Source organism: Salmo salar, chromosome 10, assembly GCF_965601325.2.
Source record: "Salmo salar chromosome 10, fSalSal1, whole genome shotgun sequence".
In the NCBI taxonomy this organism is placed as follows: domain Eukaryota; kingdom Metazoa; phylum Chordata; class Actinopteri; order Salmoniformes; family Salmonidae; genus Salmo; species Salmo salar.
The window spans coordinates 88,972,306-88,989,027 of NC_138300.1; the positions used below are offsets into that span (position 1 = coordinate 88,972,306).

Below are 16,722 nucleotides of genomic sequence, written 5' to 3' on the forward strand. Positions count from 1 at the left end.
TGTATTGTATTCCATACACTGTGGAATTTATTTTTGTTTAATTTCTGTACTCCAGTCCAGCAGGCGACAGGTGAGCAGATGTGTGAGGAGGAACTACATGCGCAATGTGATGGCCGGGGAAGATATTTGGTGACGCACACACGGTACCATGTGATCTAATCGAGCATACAGTCATTGAGCAACCGGAACAGAAAAAGCAGTTAGCAATAAATAGTCTGTGGACAAATACAGCACGCGGCCCAAGTAAGTAACATTTTTGGAAGGACTATTCCCCGACCATGCCGACTGATACAAAAAGGGTACGTGGCCCAGAAGTGTCTCAAAGTCCATCTCTCTTTCTGTGTAAAACCGCGGCAAAGAAGTCCACCGCTTCCAACGACGCCAGAGTAGATGGCAGGCAGCGTGGTCAAGTGGATGTCCGTTCAGTGTTTGTCCGATGTGGGCTGATAAGTCAAGCCAAAGGTTCAGCTTACATTGAAGCTGGGAACACGAAGCTGATCTGCTGTGTGTATGGACCCAGAGAGACTGAGCGCAAGGATGAGACCGATATGAAATCCGGAAGACTGATTACTGACATGAGATTTGCCCCATTCTCTTGTCGAGAGAGAGGCTCGTGGATTCAAGGTAGTGATGAAAAGGATCTGTCACTGATGCTATTGGAGAGCCTGAGGCCAGGAGTGTGCTTGCAGAAGTATCCTCGCTCTCAGATTGAAGTAAATGTGATGGTCCTTGAAAACGACGGCGCCGTCCTGGCACATGCAGTCACCTGTGCGTCCATGGCGCTGGCGGACGCAGGTATAGAGATGTACGATCTGGTTCTTGGATGCTCAATCCGTCAGGAAGGTGCCACATACCTTATCGACCCTACCTTTCTGGAGGAAAATGGATGCAACTTGGCTTCAGGATCCAGGGAGAATTTGGGAAGCCTGACAGTTGCATTTCTGCCAAGTCTGAACCAGATTTCTGGACTACAATCGGATGGCGAGATGGGCGAGGACACCCTGACTGGGGGTGTGCGCACATGCATTGAGGGGTGTTTCAAACTCTACCCTGTCATTCAGCAAGCACTGTCCAAGGCAGTACGAAGAAAAGCACCACCATCAGAGAGCTGAGAGACTGAAACGTGTTGCATGATGATCTCTAGTTTAGGCAGCTGATCGTCTAGGCTTGATGTGCATTCCTGATAATACACTTGTGTCCCCAGTGGACCGGCTCGTACATAAAGCATCCTCCATTCAGGCTGCAAAGGCATCATTTTCCTCAACTAGCTTTAATGGCGACAAGGCCTTTTGCCACAACTTTTGGCTGAAAGCAGATTTGTCTGAAAATGGTGTTGCATAGAGAAAGAACGCATATTTCCCCCTTTTTTCCCCTCCACTTCTCACCATTAAAGCTAGTTAAGGAGGAAAATGATGCCTTTGCAGCCTGAATAGAGGATACTTTATGTATGAGCAGGTCCATGGGGGACACGAGTGTATTACTGGGAATGTACATCAAGCCATGATAGTGTGCTAGATCTGCACTATCGGCTGCCTAGGTTAGATGAAAAAATGTTTTGTAAAAATAAGAAAAAAGTCAACATTTGTCAATTTTTACTGTTTTGACACGTCAGACTCCATGCATAGATTTAAAAATAAATAATTTACTAAAATTAGAGATGTTTCACAAGTATGAAATTATTAAAGAACAGAATACATATTATCTAAGCCACAGCGGTGTACAATATCATCAAATCAAGCTTTAACTATATGGCACATTCCAGACATTTAAAGCAGCGCAATGTGGTTTACAGGATTTTTTTTTTAAACTGAAAATAAATATTTACTACACAACAAACAAGTAAAAAAAAAACAAAGGAATGACACAAACTAAACAACTAAAAAGCACCCTAAGGCAAAGCAAAAAAATGTTTTATGATCTCTTTAAAACATATATCCACAGTTTTGGCCCCCTCAGGTTCTCTGGCAGGCTATTCCAGAGGCTGGGGGCATAATAACTAAAGGCTGCCTCCATGCTTGGTCCTAGGCAATATGTGCTTCTAAATAGTGTGCTATATCCTGTAAATACTGTAAGAGTACAGTTAGTTTTTTCTCACAGATAGTCTTCGGACTCTAACAATATTTTTGGGTTTAAAGGCCCACCTTTCTTTGCTAATCTTAACTACTTTGTACAAGGTAAAATAAATCCCTTAAGGTCAAAGAATAATATGAAAAACCATCCCGTTACTTTGCACCTCACTTTTATATTGCATTCACAGGGATATGTTTACATGTAAAAAAATATACCTATGAACTATGATATACATTCTTAATTCACAGTTCATCTGTTTCGCACAATCAAAGTGGCAATCCCCTTAACATCCCTCAGTCTGTCTGCATCAAAGTCGACCATCAGTTTTCTCAGGCCAGCACGGGTGGGCTTGAAGGACAACTTGACCTTCACATCTTCACCTGGGCCAATGTTGCCTCTGTAGGAGAAAATAAAGCATGGTTCTCTTAACTCAGCCTTGGTATGATCCTCGAATGTAAATTGTGGTTCAAATCAAAATCAAATCAAACTATTTTCCACATGCACCGAATACAACAAGTGCAGATTTTACCGTGAAATGCTTACTTACAAGCCCGTAACCAACAGTGCAGTTCAAGAATAAGAAAGTATTTACCAAGTAGACTAAAATAAAAAGTAATAATAAGTAACAATAAGAATAACAAGGCTATATATAGGGGGCACCAGTACTGAGCCAGTGTGCAGGAGTACAGGCTAGTTGAGGTAATCTGTACATGTAGGTGGGGGCGAAGTGACTATGCATAGGTAACAAACAAACAGCAAGTATTATTAATTTTTTTTTCTCACATTTATTTAACCAGGTAGGCCAGTTGAGAACAAATTCTCATTTACAACTGCGACCTGGCCAAGATAAATCAAAGCAGTGCGACACAAACACCAACACAGTTACACATGGAATAAACAAACGTACAGTCAATAACACAATAGGGAAAAAAAGTCTATATACAGTGTGTGCAAATGGCGAGAGGAGGTAAGGCAATAAATAGGACATAGTGGCAAAGTAATTACAATTTAGCAAATGAACACTGGAGTGAAAGATGTGCAGATGATGATGTGCAAGTAGAAATACTGGTGTGCAAAAAAGTAAAAAACAATATGTGGATGGGGTAGGTAGATTGGATGGGCTATTTACAGATGGGCTGTGTACAGCTGCAGCGATCGGTTAGCTGCTCAGATAGCTGATGCTTAAAGTTAGTGAGGGAGATATAAGTCTCCAACTTCAGCGATTTTTGCAATTCGTTCCAGTCATTGGCAGCAGAGAACTGGAAGGAAAGGTGGCCAAAGGAAGTGTTGGCTTTGGGGATGACCAGTGAAATACAGTGGGGCAAAAAAGTATTTAGTCAGCCACCAATTGTGCATGTTCTCCCACTTAAGAAGATGAGAGAGGCCTGTAATTTCCATCATAGGTACACTTCAACTATGACAGACAAAATGATGGAAAAAAATCCAGAAAATCACATTGTAGGATTTTTAATGAATTTATTTGCAAATTATGGTGGAAAATAAGTATTTGGTCAATAACAAAAGTTTATCTCAATACTTTGTTATATACCCTTTGTTGGCAATGACACAGGTCAAACGTTTTCTGTAAGTCTTCACAAGGTTTTCACACACTGTTGCTGGTATTTTGGCCCATTCCTCCATGCAGATCTCCTCTAGAGCAGTGATGTTTTGGGGCTGTCGCTGGGCAACACGGACTTTCAACTCCCTCCAAAGATTTTCTATGGGGTTGAGATCTGGAGACTGGCTAGGCCACTCCAGGACCTTGAAATGCTTCTTACGAAGCCACTCCTTCATTGCCCGGGCGGTGTGTTTGGGATCATTGTCATGCTGAAAGACCCAGCCACGTTTCATCTTCAATGCCCTTGCTGATGGAAGGAGGTTTTCACTCAAAATCTCACGATACATGGCCCCATTCATTCTTTCCTTTACACGGATCAGTCGTCCTGGTCCCTTTGCAGAAAAACAGCCCCAAAGCATGATGTTTCCACCCCCATGCTTCACAGTAGGTATGGTGTTCTTTGGATGCAACTCAGCATTCTTTGTCCTCCAAACACGACGAGTTGAGTTTTTACCAAAAAGTTCTATTTTGGTTTCATCTGACCATATGACATTCTCCCAATCCTCTTCTGGATCATCCAAATGCTCTCTAGCAAACTTCAGACGGGCCTGGACATGTACTGGCTTAAGCAGGGGGACACGTCTGGCACTGCAGGATTTGAGTCCCTGGCGGCGTAGTGTGTTACTGATGGTAGGCTTTGTTACTTTGGTCCCAGCTCTCTGCAGGTCATTCACTAGGTCCCCCCATGTGCTTCTGGGATTTTTGCTCACCATTCTTGTGATCATTTTGACCCCACGGGGTGAGATCTTGCGTGGAGCCCCAGATCGAGGGAGATTATCAGTGGTCTTGTATGTCTTCCATTTCCTAATAATTGCTCCCACAGTTGATTTCTTCAAACCAAGCTGCTTACCTATTGCAGATTCAGTCTTCCCAGCCTGGTGCAGGTCTACAATTTTGTTTCTGGTGTCCTTTGACAGCTCTTTGGTCTTGGCCATAGTGGAGTTTGGAGTGTGACTGTTTGAGGTTGTGGACAGGTGTCTTTTATACTGATAACAAGTTCAAACAGGTGCCATTAATACAGGTAATGAGTGGAGGACAGAGGAGCCTCTTAAAGAAGAAGTTACAGGTCTGTGTGAGCCAGAAATCTTGCTTGTTTGTAGGTGACCAAATACATATTTTCCACCATAATTTGCAAATAAATTCATAAAAAATCCAACAATGTGATTTTCTGGATTTTCTTTCTCATTTTGTCTGTCATAGTTGACGTGTACCTATGATGAAAATTAAATTTTGTAAATGACATTGCCGAAGTCGAGGATCAGTAGGATAGTCAGTTTTACGAGGGTATGTTTGGCGGCGTGAGTGAAGGAGGATTTTTTGCGAAATAGGAAGCTGATTCTAGATTTAATTTTGGATTGGAAATGTTTAATATGAGTCGAAGGAGAGTTTACAGTCTAGCCAGACACCTAGGTATTTGTAGTTGTCCACATATTCTAAGTCGGAAGCGTCCAAAGTAGTGCTGCTCGTCGAGCGAGCGGGTGCTGGCAGCGAACGGTTGAAAAGCATGCATTTACTTTTACTAGCATTTAAGAGCAGTTGGAGGCCACGGAAAGAGTGTTGTATGGCATTGAAGCTCGTTTGGAGGTTTGTTAACACAGTGTCCAATGTATACATAATGGTGTCGTCTGCATAGAGGTGGATCAGGGAATCACCCGCAGCAAGAGCAACATCGTTGGTATATACAGAGAAATGAGTCGGCTCGAGAATTGAACCCTGTGGTAGCCCCATGGAGACTGCCAGAGGTCCGGACAACAGGCCTTCTGATTTGACACACTGAACTCTGAGAAGTAGTTGGTGAACCAGGCAAGGCAGTCATTAGAGAAACCAAGGCTGTTGAGTCTGCCGATAAGAATACGGTGATTGACAGAGTCGAAAGCCTTGGCCAATTTGATGAAGACGGCTGCACAGTACTGTCTTTTATCGATGGCGGTTATGATATCGTTTAGTACCTTGAGCGCGGCTGAGGTACACCCGTGACCAGCTCGGAAACGAGATTGCACAGCAGACAAGGTACGGTGGGATTCGAAATTGTCAGTGATCTGTTTATTAACTTGGCTTTCGAAGACTTTATAAAGGCAGGGCAGGATGGATATAGGTCTGTAACAGTTTGGGTCTAGAGTGTCACCCCCTTTGAAGAGGGGTATGACCGCGGCAGCTTTCCAATCTTTAGGGATCTCGGACGATACGAAAGAGGTTGAACAGACTGCTAATAGGGGTTGCAACAATGGCGGCACATAATTTTAGAAAGAGAGTGTTCAGATTGTGAAGCCCAGCTGATTTGTACGGGTCCAGGTTTTGCAGCTCTTTCAGAACATCTGCTATCTGGATTTGGGTGAAGGAGAAGCTGGGGAGGCTTGGGCAAGTAGCTGCGGGGGGTGCGGAGCTGTTGGCCGGGGTTGGGGTAGCCAGGAGGAAAGCATGGCCAGCCGTAGAGAAATGCTTATTGAAATTCTCGATTATCGTGGATTTATCGGTGGTGACAGTGTTTCCTAGCCTCAGTGCAGTGGGCAGCTGGGAGGAGGTGCTCTTATTCTCCATGGACTTTACAGTGTCCCAAAACCTTTTGGAGTTAGAGCTACAGGATGCACATTTTTGTTTGAAAAAGCTAGCCTTTGCTTTCCTGACTAATGCATGTATTGGTTCCTGACTTCCCTGAAAAGTTGCATATCGTGGGGACTATTCGATGCTAGTGCAGACGGCTACAGGATGTTTTTGTGCTGGTCGAGGGCAGTCAGGTCTGGAGTGAACCAAGGGCTATATCTGTTCTTAGTTCTACATTTTTTGAAAGGGGCATGCTTATTTAAGATGGTGAGGAAATTACTTTTAGTAGCAGCAGTGGTGAGGAAAGGGGGGGGTGTCAATATAAATAATCCGGTGGCGATTTTTATGAATTGTTCAGCAGTCTAATGGCTTGGGGGTAGAAGCTGTTGAGGAGCCTTTTGGTCCTAGACTTGGCGCTCCGGTACCACTTTCTGTGCGGTATCAGAGAAAACAGTCTATAACTTGGGTGACTGGAGTCTCTGACACGTGTCTTCAGACCCCATAATAGCAACGTTTTGCAGCCGTGTATTTCTGGGAAAGACCACACACACAGTAAATATTTAAATCTGGTTTGCTGCCAGAAATAACCAAGTTGTTACTATGTGCTGCTCCACTATGTGCTACTATGTGCTGCTATGTGCTACTATGTGCTGCTCCACTGTGTGCTACTATGTGCTGCTCCACTGTGTGCTACTATGTGCTACTACACTGTGTGCTACTATGTGCTACTACACTGTGTGCTGCTATTTGCTGCTACACTATGTGCTACTACACTATGTGCTGCTATGTGCTACTATGTGCTTCTCCACTACGTGCTACTACACTATGTGCTGCTATGTGCTACTACACTGTGTGCTACTATGTGCTGCTATGTGCTACTATGTGCTGCTCCACTATGTGCTACTATGTGCTGCTCCACTCGGTGCTACTATGTGCTGCTATGTGCTACTACACTATGTGCTGCTACACTATGTGCTACTAAAGTATGTGCTGCTATGTGCTACTACACTATGTGCTGCTATTTGCTGCTACACTATGTGCTACTACACTATGTGCTGCTATGTGCTACTATGTGCTGCTATGTGCTGCTACACTATGTGCTACTACAGTATGTGCTGCTATGTGCTACTACACTATGTGCTACTACACAATGTGCTGCTATGTGCTATTACACTATGTGCTACTACACTACGTGCTGCTACACTATGTGCTGCTACACTATGTGCTACTATGTGCTGCTATGTGCTACTACACTACATGCTACTACACTACGTGCTACTACACTATGTGCTACTACACTATGTGCTACTACACTATGTGCTACTACAGTATGTGCTGCTACGTGCTGCTATGACAGTGTGCCATAGCATGTTTAAAATTATTTCACAGTTGAACAATATGAGATGACTGACCAAAAGATGAGGTAGGCTAGGTTATTTCTTAGCAAAACAGTCTGGATCATGATTTAATAAAAATCTAAGTCTGAACATAATACCATTCAAAGAATGTTCAATTTACCCCAGCCTCACGTCAATGACGGGCAGAGAAATAATCCTGTGTTTAGTCTGAGGACTTATGTTTACACTGGCGTCTCCTGTTGGAGGTTATGTGTGGTAACATTTGGCTTGTGGTCCTGGAGAGCCATGCTGGGCTGGTAGGTTAGTCGTCTTTGGCCTGGCAAAAGGAGGGTATGTCTGGCTCTCTCTTTGTCTTTGGGGGAGGTGGAGTGAGAGAAAAGCAGATCTTGTTCTTTATAGTCTGACCACATTGCAAAGAGTATGTCTTTGCTGAGGAATTGACCATGGCAGCCAAGAGCTCTCTGAGCTGCTGTCCTAAATCTGCTGCTGCACAGGGTGTGGGATCTTTAAAGAGTTTCAGGTCTACATATAGTAAGTAGACCATTGTTCAAACTCATTCTGCCATGTCTCACTCATTGCTCATGGATAAACCCACAATCATAGCTATTTAAGCAAAACCTTAGATGAGTCATCTTCTATGCTTAAATAGCACTTTACACCTCTATACTTACAGTAATAACATGGCTATAATACTGATGTAACATTCTCTCTGAACACACTTATTGGCAAACATGCTGAAAGTCATACAGTCAATGAAGAATGTGTCCCCTCACATACAACACACAGAGATACTTACGGTGCTTGGAGCTCCCGTGGTGCAGTCAGACCTGCCCCCTCCACTGTGAACACGCCCCCTCTCAGGGTGATAGGCAGGGGATTGGTGAAGCTGATGTGTGCAATTAATTTCCGAGATACAACTGCATCTCCCACTACCTGAAGCAAGAAAATGGACAGTGCAGGCATCATCAGAGAGGATTATTTCAGTATATCTAAAACAAGCCCCTACAACATATTTCAACTGCTTTCCTTCCGGAAATGGCCAATCTTGACAATTGTGCAAAGTGCAAACAGTAGTACGCAATTCATCAAGCAATTATTTACCAGCTATTTACAGTTACATACACTATAGCCTAGTACCTTGACATGGAGCTGTGGCATGCTTAGTGGGATGTTGACCTCTTGCAGAATGACATCGGGCTGGCTGTTGGCCTGGAGCAGTGCTGTGACCCTGATCAGGTTATGCTCAGACACACAGGCCCCGTAGTGATCGTACCGTAGACGCATCACTTCCTTATGAGCTGTGAGAATAATAGGGATGAGAGGAAAAAGTATGTTATTGTATTCTTTTCACTTCGGTGTGGTATTTTTTGCTCTGTTTACTCAGTTCCTAAAAATACAGGAAACCCAGGGATGTTGTAGGTCAGACTCACCCAGTGCAAGTTAAAAAACTAATCTAACACAGGGACTGACACCAGTTCGGAGTCTTGATTCCTCTCGCCTACGGCACCTATATGGTGTATGTGACAAGCGGAGGCCCACCTTTCTGGGCTGGCACGGTCAGGCTGGCAGTCCTCCTCTGGCACTCCCCCCGGTGAAGGCTGTTGTAGGTGACAGCGTTGGAGGTCACAGTGAGCTGGGCCGGGGTGTCCTCCCCACCCACGTTGTGCACCTCCACTATCACATCAAAGTCTGTCCCCAGGATGGCCTGGGCGTGTTTGATCTTCAGCTCCAGCTGCCCTGGTCCTCCATTCAGCTGCGTTATCTGACGTCCTGCCTTCTCATACACCTCACGCTCCTTCACTGAACCTGGTAGAAAGAAAGGAGGATGTCATACTGTTATATATGTGATCTTATGGTATGCGTGTGTATATAGTAACACACTTCCCTTGAGGTATTTGTTGTGTATAACGGTACTGTACTCTTTCTGTTCGGTTCCCATCTGTGCTAATATTTAAGCAGGTGTGAATATTTGTGCTTAACGGAAGGAAGTGAATACCTTCAGGGTATTTGTAATGTTTAGTGATGTCCTCTCTGTAGTCTCCATACACACTCTTGGTGCTAATGTTTCGGCCCACTGTTTTCTGGTTGAGGGAAACCTGTGAGCGTTGGCCATCTGGGTAGACGATCCAGGTGACCAGGTTTGCGTTCACCTCAGAGAACACGAAGGCTGCATCATACTTCATCCCCACATCACCGTCTCTCACCGCCTTGACTGGACAGGGCCCACAACAGTACACCCCTAAGAGTCAAGGGAACGATAGTGGGGGGATGGGGTGATTTGAAGAGAGTGAGGTTATGAAGAGCCCAATAACAGAGTTTTAAAGGAGCCTTTCCTTAGTGAGACAGACTGATCATGAATATCAAGTGGGGCGGCCGTACCATCACTCCTCTCCTGTGGGGTGGGATCCAGAGCCTGCCAACCATCATAGCCTTTAGGAAGATCCTCCCTGTCCATCCAGGACTCCACCCAGCAATGGTAGTTCCTACACACACAAAGCATTTACAGTATTGATGTGAGGGAGGCCACTATAAAAAAAAAAAGATGAATGTGCTGATTTTGTCAAGAGAAAGAAATTTAGTTTTTGAGCTTTACCAGATCATGTCCTTCCTGCCTCCAGAGACACTCTCCAGCTGCTCGTTGTACAGATAGTCCACATTCAGGTTGCCGTCAGTGTCATGGGCAGAGGAGTAGTTTGTAACAGGGCGAGTAGGTATGCCCAGACAGCGAAGAACTGTGGGATGGGGGAACGGAAGGAGCCAATCAGCAAATAGCATATAGTCTGTCTAGAATTACAGAGCTGAATATTACTGGAGCCCTAATGAAAGGTTAAAGAAAATATAGAGCCAGAGAGTGTTGAAAAAAAGAGAGCCATCCTGTGTCAGGGCGCTGTATGCGTGCCTTACCTGTGCAGGCTACACCTGAGAACACCCAGCACTGTCCGTACCGCACCCTCTGTGCCCCGGCCTCGCTCCATCGCCTGAGGATGGCCACACTGCCGGTCCAGCGTGTGGGCGACACCCCATCATCATACTTCCCATCCCAGCGGCCCGACACCACGCCACGGTCATCATTAGCGTTCACCTGCACAGATGTAGAGGAAGTAAGTTAATTACTGTGAGATTATAACTAAATCAAATCAAATGTTATTAGTCACATGCGCCGAATACAACAGAATACAACCTCACAGTGAAATGCTTACTTACGAGCCCCTAACCAACAATGCAGTACAAATAAGAATAAGAAATAAAAGAAACAAGTAATTAAAGAGCAGCAGTAAAATAACAATAGCGAGACTATATACAGGGGGCTGCCGGTACAGAGTCAATATGCGGGGGCACCAGTTAGTCGAGGTAATTGAGGTAATATGTACATGTAGGTAGAGCTATTACAGTGACTATGCATAGATGATAACAACAGAGAGTAGCAGCGGTGTAAAAAGACGGCGGGGGGCAATGCAAGTAGTCTGGGTAGCCATTTGATTAGATATTCAGTAGTCTTATGGCTTGGGGGTAAAAGCTGTTCAGAAGCCTCTTGGACCTAGACTTGGCCCTCCGGTACCGCTTGCCGTGTGGTAGCAGAGAGAACAGTCTATGACTAGGGTGGCTGGAGTCTTTGGCAATTTTTAGGGCCTTCCTCTGACACCGCCTGGTATAGAGGTCTTGGATGGCAGGAAGCTTTGCCCCAGTGATGTACTGGGCAGTACGCCCTACCCTCTGTAGTCCCTTGCGGTCGGAGGCCAAGCAGTTGCCATACCAGGCAGTGATGCAACCAGTCAGGATGCTCTTGATGGTGCAGCTGTAGAACCTGGTGTGCTTGGACCATGTTAGTTTGTTGGTGATGTGGACACCAAGGAACTTGAAGCTCTCAACCTGCTCCACTACAGCCCCGTTGATTAGAATGGTGGCATGCTCGGTCCTCCTTTTCCTGCAGTCCACAATCATCTCCTTAGTCTTGATTACGTTGAGGGAGAGGTTGTTGTCCTGGCACCACACGGCCAGGTCTCTGACCTCCTCCCTATATGCTGTCTCGTTGTAGTCGGTGATCAGGCCTACCACTGTTGTGTCATCGGCAAACTTAATGATGGTGTTGTAGTCATACCTGGCCGTGCAGTCATGAGTGAACAGGGAGTACAGGAGGGGACTGAGCACACACCCCTGAGGGGCCCCTGTGTTGAGGACCACCTGGGGGCGGCCCGTCAGGAAGTCCAGGATCCAGTTGCAAAGGAAGGTGTTTAGTCCCAGGGTCCATAGCTTAGTGATTAACTTTGAAGGCACTATGGTGTTGAATGCTGAGCTGTAGTCAATGAACAGCATTCTCACACAGGTGTTCTCTTTTTCCAGGTGGGAAAGGGCAGTGTGGAGTGCAATAGAGATTGTATCATCTGTGGATCTGTTAGGGCGGTATGCAAATTGGAGAGCGTTTAGTGTTTCTGGGATAATGGTGTTGATGTGAGCCATGACCAGACTTTCAATGCACTTCATGGCTATGGCAGCTCTAGCCTTTAGCTCAGTGCGGATGTTGCCTGTAATCCATGGCTTCTGGTTGGGGTATGTACGTACGGTCACTGTGGGGATGACGTCATCGATGCACTTATTGATGAAGCCAATGACTGATGTGGTGTGCTCCTCAATGCCATGAAGGAATCCCGGAACATATTCCAGTCTGTGCAAGCATTACAGTCCTGTAGTTTAGCGACTGCTTCATCTGACCATTATTTTACTGATCGAGTCACTGTTGCTTCCTGCTTTAATTTTTGCTTGTAAGCAGGAATCAGGAGGATAGAATTATGGTAAGATTTGCCAAATGGAGGGCGAGGGAGAGGTTTGTATGCGTCTCTGTGTGTGGACTAAAGGTAGTCCAGAGTTTTTTCCCCTCTGGTTGCACATTTAACATGCTGATAGAAATTTGGTAAGACCTATTTAAGTTTCCATGCATTAAAGTCCCCGGCCACTAGGAGCGCCGCCTCTGGGTGAGCATTTTCCTGTTTGCTTATGGCGGAATACAGCTCATTGAGTGTGGTCTTACTGCCAGCCTCAGTCTGTGGTGGTATGTAGATAGCTATGAAAAATACAGAAAACTCTCTTGCTAAATAGTGTGGTCTACAGCTTATCTACCTCAGGTGAGCAAAACCTCAAGACTTCCTTAGATATTGTGCACCAGCTGTTATTTACAAAAATACATAGTCCGTCGCCCCTTGTCTTACCAGACGCCATTGTTCTATCCTGCCAGTACAGCGTATAACCAGCCAGCTGTATGTTGATAATGTCGTTGTTCAGCCACGTCTCCGTGAAGCATAAGATATTACAGTTTTGAATGTCCCGTTGGTAGTTTAGTCTTCTGCGTAGGTCATCTATTTTATTTTCCAAAGATTGCACGTTTGCTAGCAGAATGGAAGGCAGAGGGGGTTTATTCGATTGCCTACGAATACTCTGAAGGCAGCCCGCCCTCCAGCCCCTTTTTCTCCGCCTTATCTTCACGCAAATGACGGGAATCTGGGCCTGTTCCAGGGAAAGCAGTATGTCATTCACGTCGGGCTCGTCGGACTCATTAAAGGAAAAAAGGATTCTGCCAGTTCATGGTGAGAAATCGCAGTTCTGATAAGAGATGGTAGCAGAAACATTATGTACAAAATAAGTTAAAAATAAGTTACAAACAACGTAAAGAAACAAACAAAAACACAATTGGATAGGAACATGTAAAACGTCAGCCTTCTTCTCCGGCGCCATCTATTCCCCTAAATGTAGAAATAATTACTTTATATGGTGAACCTTACCATTGCAGTAATTGTCCTGCTCACGTACACTGGATCTGCTCGGTTGGCTGTATCAATCTCTGGGTTTTTCAGTGCAGTAGGTGAATTGTTCAGGATTTCAAAACAGATATCCACCACATCTTGTTCAAACTAATGAAAAATGATATGTTAAAATATTATGAGAACACATGATGAGGTATGCAAATCTCAAACCAGTGTTAACGTACAGTTGGTGACTGAATATGTACTTTCCTCCTCACTAGATGGAGACAATCAGCCATGCAGAGTCTCTCTCTCTCTCTCTCTCTCTCTCTCTCTCTCTCTCTAGATGGAGACAATCAGCCATGCAGTCTCTCTCTCTCTCTCTCTCTCTCTAGATGGAGACAATCAGCCATGCAGAGTCTCTCTCTCTCTCTCTCTCTCTCTCTCTCTTACTGTAGAGAGAGAGAGAGAGAGAGAGAGACCCTGGATTTTCACATAGCCAGAGTAGAAATGCCTTACATCCACCAAAGACATTTCTTCAGCCAGCTGAGGCACTGTGTCTCCAATGCCACCAAGCTGTGACAATTCACACAGGCCGCCATCAGACTCGCCAGAAACTACTGGCTGCCAACACCCTCCCACATGCCCTGTTGTTTATCTTTCTGTTTGAAAACGCCTCAGCTAGAACAGTGATTTAGGCTACACAACACTGAGTTCTTGTTCTCAATGGATCGATGGGTTGTGATCAAAAGATTTGCTCTCTATATATCAATTTTGTCTCAGGTGGGTTAGCTGTCCATCCTTCAGAGGTGTGCTGTTTGCTACCTGTCCAAAGTTCCAGGGCAGTGAGGAGATCTGGTCCCAGGAGCCCTGGTAAAGGAGGCCATTTTCATTCAGGATGTACTCCTCTAGCAGCTCCTCATCAGGGAGGTACACAGAGTCAGCTGGGAGGAAGAAAAACAAAGACCCAGCAGAGGAAAGACTGAGTGAGAAAACATATGGGGCAACAGCAATCTTATTGATTTGATATTGTATCACACAACTGACAGCTTTCATATCAGCAATCTCTTCACCAACTTTGACATTTCTCTATCCCTTCTAATAATTTCATGTTTAGCGCAAACTTATTTAAAAGTAAACACAGGGGGAGACAGACTGAGACAAACACACAACAGAAGTAGAAGTTGAGTCCCCTGACTCTGACCTACTAAGAGTGCAAAAGTAATGAATACCGATGACACCTTCCTGAGCTCTTATTGGTTCCCCTCACCAAAAGAGCAAGTACAACTGGGCCATTTCAACTGATTCTACTAATTTGTGTGTGTGTTTTTATGTGTCGGAGCTCACCTTTGCACCAGGGATTGAAGAGCAGGTAGAACGTCTCTGGTGTGGTCTGCTCCAGGATGTGTCCATCAGGGGAGAGGAGCAGCAATGTCATGCTGTAGATTCCCACCGGGGTGTCTGCTGGGCTGTGGACCGTCAGCAGCACCTCATTCTGAGCCCTCTGCTGGCGGAACCACCACTTGTCACGGCCAGAACGGGCATCTAAAACCTTCACCACCACCTCACCCTCCTTACCTAAACACACAAACAAACAAAAACTCATATACTGTCAGTCAAAGCTGTTTTGCCAGACCATTTTCGTTTTATATCTGTCAATCATAACTGACTCCTCCTCCCACTGTGCAATAATGTCCACTCTATAGCTGACTCAAGCTTATGGTCCTTGGCATTGAGTTGCTCACCCAGATGCAGGATCATGGCTAGTTTGTGTTTAGGGGGCAGGGGTGTGGAGCACTGCAGAGCGAGGGAGAAGGGCTGCCCCCTACGAACCAGCAGCCTTTCCAGGTCCATCTCCCCTGTACGATGGGCATGGTTGTTCACCTGGCAACGCAGGTCCATCCCCATGAATACACCTGGAACACAATTAAAGAAAGAACATAGGGCACAGTCACTTCTACTGTGTAGTTAGGAATAATGAGTTAATGAGGGAATCTTGGTGGTAACCAGGCCATACACTAATACTCTAGTAGATATTCATATTTCTAGACAGATCTCTATTTTAGTCATATCAATCACAATGGTCCCATGTTGTACAGGTCAAACAACAGAAAGGTCAGACAAATCATCAATTGGAGCCTGACTATCGTTATGAGTCACCAAGTCAAGGACCCCACTTCATATTTATAGAAGTTACTGTAGGTAGGCAACTCCATTCAAGCATGATGTACTGTGTGAAAACATTAGAGACTGAGATTCTGTCAATCAATACGTTTTTTTACTTATCCAGTGTCAGATGAACTTGTGGATACCATTTTTATGTAGTATATCCTAAGGTATCTGTAGACTTCCAGTCATTGTTCTGATGATACCCACTGGGCACAGACTTCAGTTCAACATGTAGTTTTGATTTACATTTGGTTGAACATGTCATCATGTTATTGAATTTAAGTTAAAAGTTGTGTGAAAAAAATATGAAATGCCCTTAAGTTGATTACTTTTTGCTAATCTATTTTGGCAGGAAATCTTGTGTGCCATATACTTATAACACACACAGAGACAGACCAACTTTTTCCACTAGGAGAAACACTGATCTACTGTATATTCTGTTTAAATTTAGAAATGTATGCATTTCAGGATAAACTTTGTCAGATAGCACATCTGCCCATCCTCATATTTTTATGAATAGTGCATACAAGCCTATATTGGTCTCTTACTCTCCTGGTATGCATTGCTTAAATTAGAATGAGTGATCTCAACACACTGCTGTGAATTCATACGGCAGCACATTTTATTTATATGGCAGCACATTTTTCACAGATATGGAAACTGCAAGTAATATTTGTCTCCTCTAATTCAGAGAGCACTATCAATGGTTTGAAAAAGCAGTGTAATAATGATAAATCACTCACCGTTTTGGTCAGCCATTTTCCAGTCTTTGTTGTGAATATCTCCTCCTTTTCTTCTCTGCCGTGTTACCTCCTTTTATGATAAGTTTGACTCCTCTTGTGCCTTTTCAAACAGCCCTGAAGGTGTATGCCTCACTTTTCTACCACTGTCCCCACCAGGACCCCGTATTTATACTGGAGAGGAATGGCCCCATTCCTGTGCTCCAACACACACTCTCACACACACCTCCCATTCACTATCCTTCCTGACCTCTGACATCACACTCTGTGGAGATCCAGAACCAAGGTGTATTCACAGTCAGTCTCTGTGTGTGTGTGTGTGTGTGTGTGTGTGTGTGTTCGTCATCGTGCGCCCATGTGTGTCTCTGCCTACTTCAATATTTTACTTCAACACTGAAAAAAGGATGAGAGTCCAGGTATTTACTATAGTTTGTGTCAGCCGTCTGCCCCTCTGATGCAAGTTCAGACACAGGGTTTTTTGTTCAGCAGAT

The 16,722-nt window shown here is 44.7% G+C and overlaps 2 protein-coding genes across 2 annotated transcripts; one reads left to right on the forward strand and one right to left on the reverse strand.

Annotated features, from left to right (window-relative positions):
* Nucleotides 1–190: 190 nt before the first annotated feature.
* Nucleotides 191–1,647, forward strand: exosc6 (exosome component 6). The gene is given in 2 exon segments (NM_001141201.2): nt 191–1,179; nt 1,425–1,647. A coding segment is annotated over 1 exon segment (834 nt). The 5' UTR covers nt 191–278; the 3' UTR covers nt 1,113–1,179; nt 1,425–1,647.
* Nucleotides 1,648–1,723: 76 nt separating this feature from the next.
* Nucleotides 1,724–16,458, reverse strand: LOC106560856 (protein-glutamine gamma-glutamyltransferase 2). The gene is made up of 13 exons (XM_014124235.3): nt 16,235–16,458; nt 15,068–15,238; nt 14,670–14,900; nt 14,148–14,266; nt 13,362–13,490; nt 10,492–10,669; nt 10,181–10,319; nt 9,967–10,070; nt 9,584–9,826; nt 9,127–9,393; nt 8,725–8,885; nt 8,384–8,520; nt 1,724–2,467 (listed from the first exon to the last, which is right to left on the reverse strand). Exons 1-13 carry the CDS (start codon nt 16,248–16,250, stop codon nt 2,320–2,322), a joined length of 2,043 nt encoding a protein of 680 aa, XP_013979710.1. The 5' UTR covers nt 16,251–16,458; the 3' UTR covers nt 1,724–2,319.
* Nucleotides 16,459–16,722: the final 264 nt, after the last annotated feature.

Excerpts from the sequence above, each read along its gene's own strand:
- LOC106560856 (XM_014124235.3), bottom strand. Across the intron at positions 14,901-15,067 it reads AGCCATGATCCTGCATCTGG|GTAAGGAGGGTGAGGTGGTG; the intron begins GTGAGCAACTCA and ends TTGTGTGTTTAG. Across the intron at positions 9,827-9,966 it reads CCCACAGGAGAGGAGTGATG|GGGTGTACTGTTGTGGGCCC; the intron begins GTACGGCCGCCC and ends CTTGACTCTTAG.